This window comes from Podospora pseudocomata, chromosome 5, assembly GCF_035222375.1.
Source record: "Podospora pseudocomata strain CBS 415.72m chromosome 5, whole genome shotgun sequence".
Taxonomy (NCBI): domain Eukaryota; kingdom Fungi; phylum Ascomycota; class Sordariomycetes; order Sordariales; family Podosporaceae; genus Podospora; species Podospora pseudocomata.
In genome coordinates, this window is record NC_085889.1 from 1,877,232 (window position 1) to 1,890,872 (window position 13,641).

General features: G+C 53.4%; 4 protein-coding genes across 4 annotated transcripts; 1 reads left to right on the forward strand and 3 right to left on the reverse strand.

The window, feature by feature from the left end:
- Positions 1–1,918: 1,918 nt before the first annotated feature.
- On the forward strand, positions 1,919–4,935 carry QC762_504660 (uncharacterized protein; the record flags this gene model as incomplete). Its single annotated transcript, XM_062890893.1, has 7 exons — positions 1,919–2,270; positions 2,331–2,342; positions 2,404–2,421; positions 2,476–2,527; positions 2,585–2,722; positions 2,776–2,949; positions 3,001–4,935. 7 exons carry the CDS (start codon positions 1,919–1,921, stop codon positions 4,118–4,120), a joined length of 1,866 nt encoding a protein of 621 aa, XP_062742033.1. The 3' UTR covers positions 4,121–4,935.
- Positions 4,357–5,123, reverse strand: QC762_504670 (uncharacterized protein; the record flags this gene model as incomplete). The annotated part of the gene is made up of 2 exons (XM_062890894.1): positions 4,759–5,123; positions 4,357–4,691 (listed from the first exon to the last, which is right to left on the reverse strand). Exons 1-2 carry the CDS (start codon positions 4,871–4,873, stop codon positions 4,357–4,359), a joined length of 450 nt encoding a protein of 149 aa, XP_062742034.1. The 5' UTR covers positions 4,874–5,123.
- A 1,838-nt stretch (positions 5,124–6,961) lies between these two features.
- Positions 6,962–11,443, reverse strand: QC762_504680 (uncharacterized protein; the record flags this gene model as incomplete). Its single annotated transcript, XM_062890895.1, has 2 exons — positions 10,952–11,443; positions 6,962–10,116 (listed from the first exon to the last, which is right to left on the reverse strand). Exons 1-2 carry the CDS (start codon positions 11,412–11,414, stop codon positions 6,962–6,964), a joined length of 3,618 nt encoding a protein of 1,205 aa, XP_062742035.1. The 5' UTR covers positions 11,415–11,443.
- Positions 11,444–11,962: 519 nt separating this feature from the next.
- On the reverse strand, positions 11,963–13,531 carry PRX1 (peroxiredoxin 1). Its single transcript, XM_062890896.1, has 3 exons — positions 13,068–13,531; positions 12,673–12,996; positions 11,963–12,611 (listed from the first exon to the last, which is right to left on the reverse strand). Exons 1-3 carry the CDS (start codon positions 13,088–13,090, stop codon positions 12,284–12,286), a joined length of 675 nt encoding a protein of 224 aa, XP_062742036.1. The 5' UTR covers positions 13,091–13,531; the 3' UTR covers positions 11,963–12,283.
- Positions 13,532–13,641: the final 110 nt, after the last annotated feature.

Consider the following 13,641-nt stretch of genomic DNA (forward strand, 5'->3'; position numbering starts at 1 on the left):
TTGGCTGAGATTATTCCCATCTCTATTCTTAGCTGAATATATGTCTCCTCTTCTCCTGTCCCGGTTTTCAGCATGTGTGGTTCGAGGGTAGGTCGCTGGCTCTCTGGGCGAGTGGCACCCTCCCACATGCAACCAATTAATATCGAGCCGTGTTTTGGGGGGGGCTTGGGTTGCACACAACGTGCCGCCGACCACAGTTTCGCACACCCAGACCTTTGCTGCTGCGAACTATTGCAACTACTGCACGCCCTGCATCTGCCCCCCTCACGAGCCTAGCCTCTCTCTATTCTCCCGACCCTTACATCAGGCGGTGGAAGGAGCAGGGGAAGCAAGCCACGATTCGGTAAATGTTTCTTCCCGTGACTCCCCTTAATGTTCACAAATTAATACTCATACCGGTAGGGCAGAGAGAAGGCAGCTTCAACGCTTCCTCCCGCTTGCTTTGCCGGCCCCAGGTTTTGCCGTCCTTTGGGACTACAAAGCGAGTTCGACTGGCTGCACTGCTGACGATCTGGGTTACTCCGTAGCCATGCCCATCATATTAACCTGCCTGCACGTCGCCGCTGCCGCCACATTGAGGCAGAGAGATTCCCAGCAGCTGGGGCAGGCCTGATCTGGTTCAATGGTCGATTAGTCAGGTCGTCGTCACGCAGGCCAAGAAAGCAACGACGAAATCCCGTGGATGATAGGCAGATAGCTGATGAGGTTTTGTGATACCGGCTCCGAAGGACGGGGGATGGGATGACAAGGACTTTAGCAGAGGGGCAGATCATCATTGCCTTTCCTCTCCCGGACAGTTTTCTCCTTTGACCTAGATTAGGTTACTTTTTTCCTGTTTATATGCCGTGCTTGTTGTACCTTACCCTAACCTACCTAAGCTCGGTCAAGTCTTCTTCTGGGATATGGTCCCCCTCATCACACACGGGTCCGGTTTACCCAAAACCGCCGCCGTGCTCACACACACACAAACAAACTCGGATATGCACCTATGTATTGTCCATGGATATCTCCTCTTCCCCCCCCCCTGGCCAAGTTGAAAGGGTTCTGGATCGCCAAGATACGCCCACACATCCACACACTACAGTTCACCTCCAATTCCATGCCTAGCGTCAAGCGGCTCACTCGCAGCCGGAGTCACATCACGGCTCTTGTCTCCGAGGCGGCGGCCGAGTTTTGACGTTCGGTCCCGGATAGTGAGGCTATCACGGTCAAAACCATAGATTATTGTCTTTTCGGGAGTTCTGGGCGAAGCAGGCAGCTAAGGTATCATTGCTTCCCCTTGCAAAAAAGCACTATGAGTTTTTCGTGGTGGTGGTGGTGGTGGTGTCGGGCTTCAACTTAACCTGTTTGGGGTGGGTTATCAGAGCGGCTTGTTTTGCCGAGGAACACTGGGATGTGTGTGTGTGTGTGCGTGTGTGTGTGTGTGACGAGAAAGTTGTTCACCACCACATGGTCGGACGGAGATGTTGTGCTCATTTGCCTCCCGAGACACGACCTGGTGGATGGTGGAAAAGGAATTTTCTCTCTCTTTTGGGAGGCAAGGGTCATGTCTGGGAGGGGTCACTCATTCTGCTTGGACCAGTTTCGATGGGCGGTGGGCTTTGAATGGAAAGGGGGAGGGGGTGATATTGAGGTAGGTAGCTGAGGGTTCAAGTGGCCGGAGTATAAAGATGAGTATTATCCCGATCTTCTGTTGATTGTATGTCTCACTTTGTTCCTCGAGGTTCTGTGAGTACTACCTACCCTAGGTACTGAACTCTACCACCGTCTTCTCTTCCAACGTGAGCATTGCCCAAAGTTCAGAGGTTTTTATTTTCTTGTATCCTTTGGACGGGTGCTACCAACCTGTGTTCCAATCGTCCTTGAAGTAACTGTCCGTTGAAGTCTCATCGGACAGTTTTTTTTGGGGGTGAGGATCATGATGGTTACCACCAAGGTTGTCTCCAACATGCTTCTGTCCTACGCGGCTATTTTCCTGTGGTGGTGTCTCGTCCCGGTTGGTGGTGCGGTCGCTCTGGGTTCTTCCCTCGAGCAGCCTGTTACGCCGCTGCTGAGGCCGCGATCACAGCGGCTACAGCCGAGACAGACGTGCAACACTGCGACGAACAGGCAGTGCTGGACCATGAGCCCGGCGTTCAATATCAATACTGACTGGGAGGCTTCGACGCCGGTGACGGGTGTGACAAGGACTTATACCTTTACGCTGACGGAGGTGAATAACTGGATTGGTGGAGATGGGGGGATCAAGGCGAAGGCTATGCTGGTGAATGGTATGTTTTTCTGTTCTATCGTACATTTCAAACAAGGTTGGAACTAATATCTGTGTCTAGGTCAATTTCCTGGTGAGTACCAACTTGATGGACAAATTAAGGAACAGTGATTCTAATTGGTGTTTTTCGACAGGACCAACGATTACAGGCAGTAGGTTTGATTTTTGACGTTAAAGCACAAGATTCAAAGGCTAACAAACTACAGATTGGGGAGACAGAATCAATGTTACCGTCGTCAACAACCTCGTCAGCAACGGGTGAGTCGCCATTTACGACTCAATTTGATGATCCCAACAGCTAACTGGTTGGGCTAGCACATCTATCCACTTCCACGGCATCCACCAAAAGAATACCAACAACAATGACGGCGTTAGTGGTGTGACCGAGTGCCCGATTGCTCCTGGGAGAAGTAAGACTTACTCCTTCATTGCGACGCAATACGGCACTGCCTGGTCAGTTCAAGCTGAGTTGAAGCAGCATGTACCAGGCGCTGATAACAAGCCAGGTATCATTCCCATTTCTCAGCACAGTATGGCAACGGTGTTCTGGGAGCCATTCGCATCAACGGCCCAGCATCAAGCAATTACGACGATGATCTTGGTCCGCTCGTGATTAGTGACTGGTATTACGGCTCGGCGTTTGCGCTGGCACACCGAGTCAACAGCCCTACGAATCCGTAGTATGATAACCCCTGATGTTGGGTTGATCTGAGATGGCTAACTACCAGTAGCATCCCCGGCTTCCCCGGATCGCCACCTCCTAGTGACAACATTCTGTTCAATGGCCTGAACAGAAGAGCCAACGGTGCTTCGGGAAGCTATCGCAGGTTCACCCTCACGGCCGGACGAAAGCACCTCCTCAGACTCATCAACGGCTCAGTCCAAGCCAGTTTCACCGTGTCCTTGGTAGGACATTCCTTCACCATCGTCGCCACCGACATGGTCCCTATCACGCCCGTCACGGTAACAAGCCTCTACATTGGCGTCGGCCAAAGATACGACGTCATCATCAACGCCAACCAGCCCGTAGCCAACTACTGGTTCAACACCACCTTCTCCTCGGCCCCCTGCGGCGGAGCGACCAATCGCCCAGCCATGATCTTTCAATACTCCGGCGCACCCACCGCAAACCCTACCTCCGCGGGAACAGTCCCCCCCGACTCCCGCTGCGCTGATTCTCTCAACTACACCCCCATCGTCAGCAAGTCTGTCCCCTCAGCCTCCTTCACAACAGGCAACACCCTCAACACCCGCCTCCAAATCTCCACCACCGGCGGCATCTCCCGAGTCTACTGGCCAGTAAACAACACCCCCATGAAAGTAAACTGGAACAACCCAACCCTCGAGTACGTCAAAAACTCCAACACAGGCACCATGCCCGCAAACACAAACGTCATCTCCGTCCCTACCGCAAATCAATGGACCTTTTGGCTTATTGTAAACAACTCCTCCATCCCTCACCCCGTCCACCTCCACGGACACGACATCCTCATCCTCGGCGCCAGCCCCGCCCTGGCCGCGCCGATCAACCCGACTAATCGGTTGAGGCCGTACAACCCCTCTGTTGATGGCCCGGCCTTGAAAATTGCGAACCCGACGAGAAGGGACACGACGATGCTGCCGGCGTGGGGGTGGTTGGCGCTCGCGTACCGGACGAACAATCCGGGGGCGTGGCTGATGCATTGCCATATTGCCTGGCATGCTAGCCAGGGGTTTAGTGTGCAGTTTTTGGAGCAGCTGACTAGTATACCGACGGTGATGAATCTGAATGAGTTGACGGGGAATTGCAATAATTGGGATGCGTTTTACCCGAGTGGGGCGCCGTTTTTGCAGGATGATTCGGGGATTTGATTTCTTGGGTTTGCGGGTTTGTTTTGTTTTTTATTTTTTATTTTTTTGATTGGGGGCGGAGGGGGGCTGTTTACTACTGGGACGTGTTTGTCGGTTTCTTGAGCACCTTGTTTTTCTTAGTTCGACCGTGTATTTGTGCTCGAGAGTGAATAAACGCTGTATTATTGCTCCTCATTACAAACATGGTAACGAAAGGGGTATTGCAAACTCCTGTCTCTAGGTCTCATGTTTCTCCATTATTTTTGCTCCTTCTTCCCAAACCCCAACCAACCCCCCGCCGCCTTCCCCCCATTCACCACCCCGCTGCCCACCGTCTTCCCTCCCTCTACAACACCACCAACAAGGGTATTCCCCGCCCCGCTGACGGCATTGCTGTTTCCCCCGGGGACATACCCGCCCTGACCATCCTTGCCCTTTCGCTCAAGCCTGTTGACTCCCTCCCTGGAGAGTAAATCGCCGACTGGTCTGCCAAGGCCGTCCTGGCCGAGCTGGGAGGAGGCAGTGGTGTGGATGTTGTCTTGGAGGGTGTCGACTTGGGAGATGCCGGTTACTTTTGTTTTGTCGAGGTTTTCTAGAGGGACGACTGGGTTAGTGGCTATAGTGGCTAGGAAGGGAAAGGGAAAGGGAAAGGGATATACCTTTGGTGGTGTAGCTTGCTTTGTTGTCGCGGGTAAAGTAGCGGAGGTAGAGGTCTTCGAGGTAGGGAACCCAGGTTTCATAGAGGGTGTTGTATTGGGTTTTTGTCCACTCCATTTTTTTGCTTGTTTTCGATGTTCCGATTTAGGGAAGATAAGGTAGGTAGGTCAGGTGCGTGTTGTTGTTGAATTTATTTTCAGTTTGGGTTTTGATGTTCTAGACAGGTAGGAGACGGGAGAATGGGAAACCAAAACTTGAGGATGGATAGACCGAATGACCCCTTATTATGTCTGCTTTCTCATCACCTACCCAAGCAATCTTGTTTTTGGGCACCGACTTACACGCGAAGAAACAAGTGTGGCTGCTGGGGGCAATGATGAAATGTGGCGGGTGGATGCTACGTCATGCTGGGATGGTTTTCCCTGTTTTGGATGTTGACGGGTGGAAGTCGCCAATCAACGGCAGGGACGTTGGTGATAGGAGGTGTCACAAGCCACACCTCCTTCATGATTGGGATTATAGCATAATTTTCGTTATTGGAGGATTTCTGGGTGCTGGAGAAAATATGATGAAAAATGAAAACAGGGATATGATAGTAACACTTTCTTCTTCAAAGTTGCAGAGAAGAACAGTCACAAGTGTTATTCTACCCCGACGGGGATTGGGAGTAGGATTGACTGTGCCATTCGGGATAGCAGCCTTCCTAATCGCCCAAACTCGTAGACCATCTGCTCCATGCTTGATCTCAATTTCCGTGTCAGCACAATCCGAGTATTTCTGCCATACTCCCTACACTAGCATCACCGCAAAGCAAAAAGAAGGAAATCGGGCTTTGATATTCAGACTGACCTTCCCCAGTGCCAACAAAACAACCTTTTACATAACCTGGGACGTACTCGAGCATCCCATCACAAAGGGAATAAGTTGGCCAGTAGAATCGATAGTGTTGATGCCTCGGATGTCATTCCAGCGAATTGTGTACTCGATGCTGAGGATGAGCCAAGCTATACTACCCAGTTGAAGAAGGTTTCAAACTACCACGCATATTTTCTGATATAATAGCAGTGGTTTCTCGGCCGAGTTTTGAACTCTCACCGCTCCAACCTACCGACATTGTCTTGGCTCTGCCGATACATTCTGTGCCTGGCTCGGGATCAAGCAGCAAGCTGAGCCATGCTTGGCGTCCATTGTAAATAGACATCGACGCGAATCCCGAGGCCGTAAAAGTCGGCGTTGCCCTCGAGGGGTTCACATATGTTGGACATGACTTCTTGCCGCGGTCAATAACCTACATCAGCAGGGAGGAAGCGGGAAAAGCCGAAGGGATGCAATTCCCATCACGAGAATTATCCCAGAGCCTCGTGAAGCGTCGTGCCTGTAAGCCACAAACCACTGGCCGTGCCTTGGCGTCGCAGGGGCAAACTGGAACACAAACTACATAGTTCTATTGCTTGGGAATCAATCAGTCATATTTATCGAACCATATTTGAACAAACGACGCAAGTATCCCGGGCTCTCATTGTCTTCAAGAGACATTTTTCTCAGTCCAAACACTTACAGAACCTCCTTATTACAAACCATACTTTTCACAGCCTTCTAAACCCATCACCCTCACTGTCCCGCAAGATCTGCTGAAAACGTATGCATATCTGAGACGTGTTACTGGGCAAAGACAGGGTTGAGCTTTGTAAAAAATTAAAGACTGGAACTACTCTCTGTAATAAAAAGGCCGTGTCGCTAAAAAGACCAGCACTAGCAAATTTCGAGCTTGCTGTTTCTCCTAAATATCACCTAGCGGACAATAATCGGAGACTACGACACACTATGGACGCTTGATAGGGAGTAACCAGGACCAAAGTTTGGTGAGTATTCGAGGCCTTTCTGCTTGCCGATATCGAGTTCAAGTTCCACAATGAACATATCAACCAGCGGCCAAACATTAAACTCGAGACAATTGCCACCCTTCATATTCCCCCCAGCTTTATACAAGCCATGCATACATACATACAATCGCCCCCCAAACCTCTCACCACCCCAACCTACCCCCCTTCTTCCTTACCCCAACCAAAAATGCAAATCAAATGTATTTGCCCAACATATCACCATCATCATCTTCATCCAAAAAGAAGTTTTATGCAATGCACAACCTAGCCAACCTCCCCCCCCCCATAAAGTTCATTTCTATCAAACCCCCACCCCGCTTTTCTATGCTCTACCCCCAACCCCAAGCCCAACCTGCCCCGGCATGGCATTGAACCCAAGCCCACCACCGACACCTCCTCCTCCTCCCCCAGAACTACCCGGCGCAGAAGGCATCGTGTTCGTCCCCGTCCTCTCTCTCATCCTCCGGCCTTCCATCAGACCTCTCAACCCCCTCTTCTGCAGTCCAATAACACTGCTCAGGTCACCAGTCCACGGCTCCCTCCCTGTTCCCCGCTCGCTGTCCATCTCGGAGCTCCATTCACTTCCCACGCTAGTGGTGGCGCTCAGCTCATCGCTCGAAGGACGGGCGCCAGGCACCGAGGTGCTAATCTTGAGCCCGCCAGCCCGCCCGGCAAGACCGCCCGTGGCAGAGTCCGCGTCGCTACCGGCAAAGCTGCTGCTGCTGGGCTGGCCATCAGGGCCAAGAAGGGCGTCGACACCGGCCGACACGGGGAAGAAGTTGGGGTTCAGGGTGCCGTCGATGCCCCGGCCACCGCCAGCCGCCATGGCCGTGGCGTTAAAGACAGCAGCTGCGTTGCGACTGTCGAGAAGGCTGTGGAGGCGTTCAATCACTGCTTCCAGGAGTCCATCGATTCGATATGGCCTGGCGATCTGCAAAAGACTGCAGAGAATTTGGGGTGTGCACAGCGGCGAAGAAGGTGCGGGCAGGGCTGACGTGTACAGGAAGTGAAGAAGAGCCTGGACGGTAAGGTATGTGTGAGGTAAGTACAGACACCTCGGTCGACTGTTGGGTGGAAGGGTGCGTGGCGTCGGCGCCGTGTTGATGGCCGCAAGATCCATGGGTGGCGAAGAGACGGAGGATCCAGCTATGCTTGGCGCGAGGGTAGTAGTACTCGACGAAAACACAGACGATTGTCCAGGGCCTCGTCCACCCTGCGCTGAAACCGAGTTGGACCTTAGAGTGGCGGCATCACTGCCATCTTGCATCGCCGTCCCTTCTCGGAGGAGCTGCACAAAGTAAGGGCCCCACCTCCGGGCGACGATCCTCGAATTGATCGGTATCCTTTCACCTCCAATGCAAAGAATGTCCATATCAGCCAGCTCCCTCAGTGCCAAGGCCTTCTCACCAAGCTCCTCGGCAGCACGGCTGTGATACCTTCCACCGGCAGTAACACCCGCTTTGCGCGACAAGCTAAGCCCAGGCCCAGTATAGGGGCTGCTGGCACTAACGAAGCCACTCATTGGTGCCGTCTTGCGAGGGTTGTCGTAAAAGCCAAAGGCTTCCAGTTCTACCATGCACACATTGCTGAAGTTTATCCTCCGATGATTGTAGTCGTCCACCAAACTCCTTTTCCTGTTGCCAAGAACCACAAAGGTGTTTCGCCTGTTCCAAAGAACACCGCGGTTCCAGCTTCCCTGGCTGAACACAGCTCCGCCGGCATCAATGCGACTCCACGTCAACGTCCGCAAATCCAGCGCCCAGAGAGCATATTCTTGCTTTGAAGATGTGAGATATGTGCCGCTCACAACGAAGTGTGTATCGATGACACCTCCGTTGGGAAACCTAAGCCCTGGCGGGGTGTAGGAGCCGCTCATCGGTCGTTCACTAAGGTGGCCATCGCTGGACCTGATTTGAAGCTCGAGCTTGACGTCGAGGAAGTTGTAGTTGCTGTAGATGAGCATGCTCGACCCAGCTTCCCGGGCCTCCAAACTCGCTGCTGCAGCATCCTGCCGAGCACCGTTCGGATGTGTTTTTCCAACCTTGGCAGCCACAGAGGGCGGAAGGGGTGCAACCACGCTTCTATATGCGCCGCAGCTCTTGCCCAGCGGCTGTGTTGAAACCCACTTCAGACTCCGTAGGTTGAAGACGCTTATTTGCTCAATGTAATGGTTGGCCGCATCTTGCCCTCCCACCACGATCATCTCAGCACCGCCCGTGCCGTCAATGTTGATGCCGATGCGCCCCTCATTCGGATTCCCACTCGATGGATTGTGCTGCAGGGCCGATAGAGGCGCCCTATGGGAGGCAAATGTGGCGGATGACGGCAGGATGCAGGCGCAATGCGCATAACGGCCTTGTGGGGCGTCCTGTGTTGGAATGTAGGTCCATTTTTTGGTCGGTATATCGTAGATGTAGATATCCGACATGACCGTGACCTCGGGTTGTTGGTCTTGGGGTATCGCATTTTTTTGGCTCGTCGTCGGAGACATGCCGCCGTAGCAAACCATCTTTGTATCACCAAGCGCGCACATTGAGTGGAAGTAACGAGGTGGAGGGATATCGCCAGTCGTTTCCAACTTTGTCCAGTGCCGGCGGATCAAATCCAATTCGTAGAGGTCTGCCGTTAAGGGCGCTGGTCTGCTTCTTGATAATATCCTGCCGCCAAAGACGTAGAGCTTATCCCCCAGAACCGTCGTGGTTGCGCCGACCAGAGGGTGTGGTTCCCGACCCGTGGTTCGGTGAACATTACACATCAGACCAGACAGGTGTGTGGAAGGTCCAGCAGGGCCACCTATGGTTCCTCCCACCGTACCCCCCCTCGCCTGACCCGAGTTGGGAGATGCTCCGGCAGAAAGAGGGCCATTACTTCTTGGTGTCAAGTTTTCACCACGTTCCTCTTGCCCGTCCTGCCTGGAGCCATTGTTTAAATTCCCATTCATGTTCGCTTCTTGAGTATGATTGTCCCCTTGAGGTCTCATGTAGAGACCGCCGGCCTGTTGCTCCGCAGATGACGTCGAATCCATCGTTCCAGGCCTGTGATCTTTCTGTTCTTCGGTAGTTTCGGCGTCTAGAATCGTCGCCAGACTCCCCTGGGTGTGAGGATGTGCCAAAGGGGTCAGCGGGGGTGCCGGGGAAAGCTGTGGCGGGGGCGGTTCGGGTAGGGGTTTCGATAGACTGTCTTGGAGGCTCAAATTCCGAGCATGGTGAGTTGGGCGAGCGCTCCTTGGAGGATTGGAGTATTGTCCCGGGGTTGGTTGTCTCTCGATCGTGGGAACAACAGTTTCCGAAGGCCGTCGAAGGCCAACAAGAGAGGGCTTCCTCGTGAGCCTCGGCCAGTCGTCTCGCGTGGGCGCAACCTTTTTGATGCCTCGGAAGGCAGATGTGATGATTTCTGAGGGGGACTTGGATGGTGAACGTTCGTCAGTCTCAGAGTCAGAGAAGCGGCTCAGATCCTGAGAGTCGGCCTGCTGCTGTCCTGATGATTTGCCGAATGTTAGCCCAAGTCCAGAACCCGACATGTCGTCTACAAAGCTGTGCCGCACAGCTGGACACACAACTAGGGCTAGCAGCCAAGCGAGGAGGCTCTTTCAGAGCGACGCGAAGGGCAAAGGAAGGTGAACGGACAAATGTCCGGCAGCGCCTTGGTCAAGGCCGGTACAAGTAGAGGTAGAAATACAAATAGGTGTCAATATAGGTAAGGGGGGTCAAGTAGAGAGCCAAGGCAAGTGACAAGGTGACGTGTCGAACAGGGGAGATGCCAGGCTAGAAGTATGTGTGATCTGTTGGAGTGGTAGTGTAGAAGGGGAAAACTCGGGGCAGCGGTTTAGAACAACCCGCCACCAAGGCACAGGCACAGGCGAGGCGCGGTGAACACTGTCGGTCAACCAAAGGCCGGCGGTCCTGATCCCAGTCGTGGAGTTTTGCTGACGGGGGCCTGAGGACTAGGGGGGTTAGGAAGCCGTCGCCGGTCGGTCGGGTGTCCCTGGCTAGCAAACGCTCCCGGGATCTCGGGTGCTGCTGTCTCCTGGTTCGGACCGCAACACAGAGTAGTGACGAGGAACCTTGGTGGTTTCGTGAAAGGACAGGTGAGGCGATAGGTGGACAGGAGAAGAGGGACGGTGAAGATGCAAGGCAACAGGAAAGATATGAGTGGGGGTTTGCGATGGAATGCTGTCTAGCGCACAAAAGGGCTCTGGAATACAAAATGACAAGGAGAGAAACTGGGGCATTTGCAATGGTGACGCCGCCACTGTAGCCGACGACAGACGGGCAGACAGACAGAACACAAAGGCCGAAAACCAGGAACATACCTCTCTCTCTCTCTCTCTCTCTCTCTTTCTCTCTCTCTCTCTCTGGATCACCACGATGTGTGTGGGTTTGTCTGCGGCACACAGTGCCTTGCGACGTTGCAGTGCTTAATTTCCGCGACAGGCCTGGATGGGGATGCGATTTGCGCGCGGTGAGTCGAGGTGTTGATAGGATGAAAGAGTCGAGCGCGATGTCCACCGCCTGCCCTTGGTGTGCAGTGCGGTCCAGCGGTCTCGAGGGCACGGACCGGACTGGCGTTTGATCTCGTCGGTCGAAGGTGGAGTTGTGTTCTGTGAGGTCTGTGAGGCCCCTCACCACCAGGTACAAGGCACAAGGCACAAGGCACAGTTCTCTGTTGCCGCCGGCGGGCACACAAAGGAAGTATGTTCGTATGTACGGGTGAGTCGATTGGGCAGTCCTAGCAGTCACGTACGGTTCGATGATGTGCGCAGATTGGACATTCATTCGCAGGTATGGGGAGCATTCGAGAATTGTGGGGATGCCACCACCACCTCAAGTGTCTGCAACAAGGGGCTTAATTCAATATATCGACGCACAGATCAGTGCGTGGTCTGCCACCCGTCCTCGGTTAAGCGAGCTCTCCTGCAGCCAGACCTTCCAGACTTTCCATATGCTTGGGCTTTTGTTTCTTTGGATATAGCCGACGATATGTTGGCACGATTGGTCAGTCAGGAGAGCTTTCGGTGAAACTGAAACGTCCAAAGTACTCTATGTGATGGCGGTAAGAAACACCTCAACCTGGCCATTTTCACACCATCCCTTCTGCAGTTGGTCAAGAAGCCTCCTGAAAATGCTCGGAAGTCCTCCCGAATAGGAAGGCCATCGCACGAATCAGCAGTGAGTTCTTGTAGTGACAGGCACCTCTCGTCTGACATGGCGTTCCATGTGATGAACCAGGTATCGATCTATCCTTTCTACCAATGTGTTTCAAGTCTCGGCAAGATCATGTCATTAAAGCAGCATTTTAATCATATAGCTCCGCAATAGGAGCGAGGACCTTGATGGTTTAAGGCAGACAGAAACAATTACAATTTCCACTAACAAAGAACTGGAGTTTAAAAAGGCTCATATTGCTCATGTTTGCTAGCTACATCTCAACAACGGCCTAGATTACGCAAATAGCTTCCATAGAAGCTCCGCCAGAAGAATTCCCTTTGGTCCCTGTTCCCTGCCCATTCAAACGCCTGTCAACAATCCCTGACCTTTTCAAATCGGCGCCGACTTTTTCTTTGACCTCATTATATGCGTAACGTTCTGATATCATCGCCCCATCCTAAACACCACACCATATCCTTCTCCGTCCGCGATCCCATTTAGTCAATCTCGGGGAGAGGGGTGAAACGGAGGTAAGGCTTGACGGCACGGAGGTTGGGGAAGAGCTTGGTGGCCTCGTCGCCCTTGATGCTGGGGTGGACAATGACATCATCACCGGGGACCCAGTTGATGGGGGTGGTGACCTTGTGCTTGTCACCGGTCTGGAGGGACTGGATGACACGGAGGATCTCGGCGCTGTTGCGGCCGGTGGAGGCGGGGTAGGAGAGGATGCAGCGGATGGTCTTCTTGGGGTCGATGAAGAAGACGGAGCGGATGGTGAAGGCAATGCCCTTCTCATCGACGTTGGTGGTGTCCTGGTAGTCGATCCTGTGGTTACACATGTCAGTGAGTGCTTGTGGTATTGGTAGCACAGGTAGGTCCAGCTCACATGTCATAAAGGTAGGCGACCTTGCGCTCCTTGTCGGCAATGATGGGGAAGTTGACCTGAGAGCCGGTGACGTCCTTGATGTCGCTGATCCAGCCCTCGTGGCTGCCGAGGGTGTTGGCAGAGAGACCGATGAGCTTGACGCCGCGCTTGGAGAACTCAGGCTCGAGGCGGGCCATCTCACCAAGCTCGGTGGTGCAGACGGGCGTGTAGTCCTCGGGGTGGGAGAAGAGGATGACCCAGTTGTCGCCAATGAACTCATGGAAGTCAATGGGACCCTTGGTGGTCTCGGCCTGGAAGTTGGGGGCAATGGTGCCCAGACGGAGGCTACATAGAAGTAAACAGTTAGTTGCCTGGCACGATGAAGCAAGATGGGGAGCTGGTGAGAGGGAACATACGGTTCGTTACGCTCAGCAGCCATTGGGAAGGTGTTTGGGTATCTTAACGTGAAAGTAGGGTATAGAAGAAGACGAAGAAGACAGGCTGGAGATGGGAAGAACAGGAGAAAGGAGAACTACGTATGAGGTGATGGAGGGGCAGACCGTGGGCATTTAAACTTGCAGCAGCTCCTGTGAACGGTGGGCTCCTCCGACTCCTTGGGCCTCCGACTCTCCTCAGCTCGCCTGGATTAATAAAGCGGCTTTTGCTTGGGCCTCGCTACGCGTGACAATGGCTGGGCTGGCAAGTGACCGAAGACATTCTCGTCCCATAGCCATCCATTCACGTCTTCGATCCCCGCGACAGCCCGAAACCAGCCGTCACAGAAGCTGCGAGCTCTCCTCCTGGGCGGTCCGACGCGGGGCATCTTGGGGGAGATTTGCCCCTCCATCAGCTTGACGTGGGGTAGAGAACTGCCCCTCAGTGTCCGAATTGGGATTGGCGGCGCATTGCGCGATCAAGCACGCCCGTGATTGGTCCCGAAGACGACGTAAAATATTATGTCATTTGGAGTGTGTTGTCGCAACACTCACA

Excerpts from the sequence above, each read along its gene's own strand:
- PRX1 (XM_062890896.1), bottom strand. The coding sequence starts at position 13,090 with ATGGCTGCTGAGCGTAACGAACC. Across the intron at positions 12,997-13,067 it reads GCTGCTGAGCGTAACGAACC|CCTCCGTCTGGGCACCATTG; the intron begins GTATGTTCCCTC and ends ACTTCTATGTAG. Across the intron at positions 12,612-12,672 it reads GTCGCCTACCTTTATGACAT|GATCGACTACCAGGACACCA; the intron begins GTGAGCTGGACC and ends GTGTAACCACAG.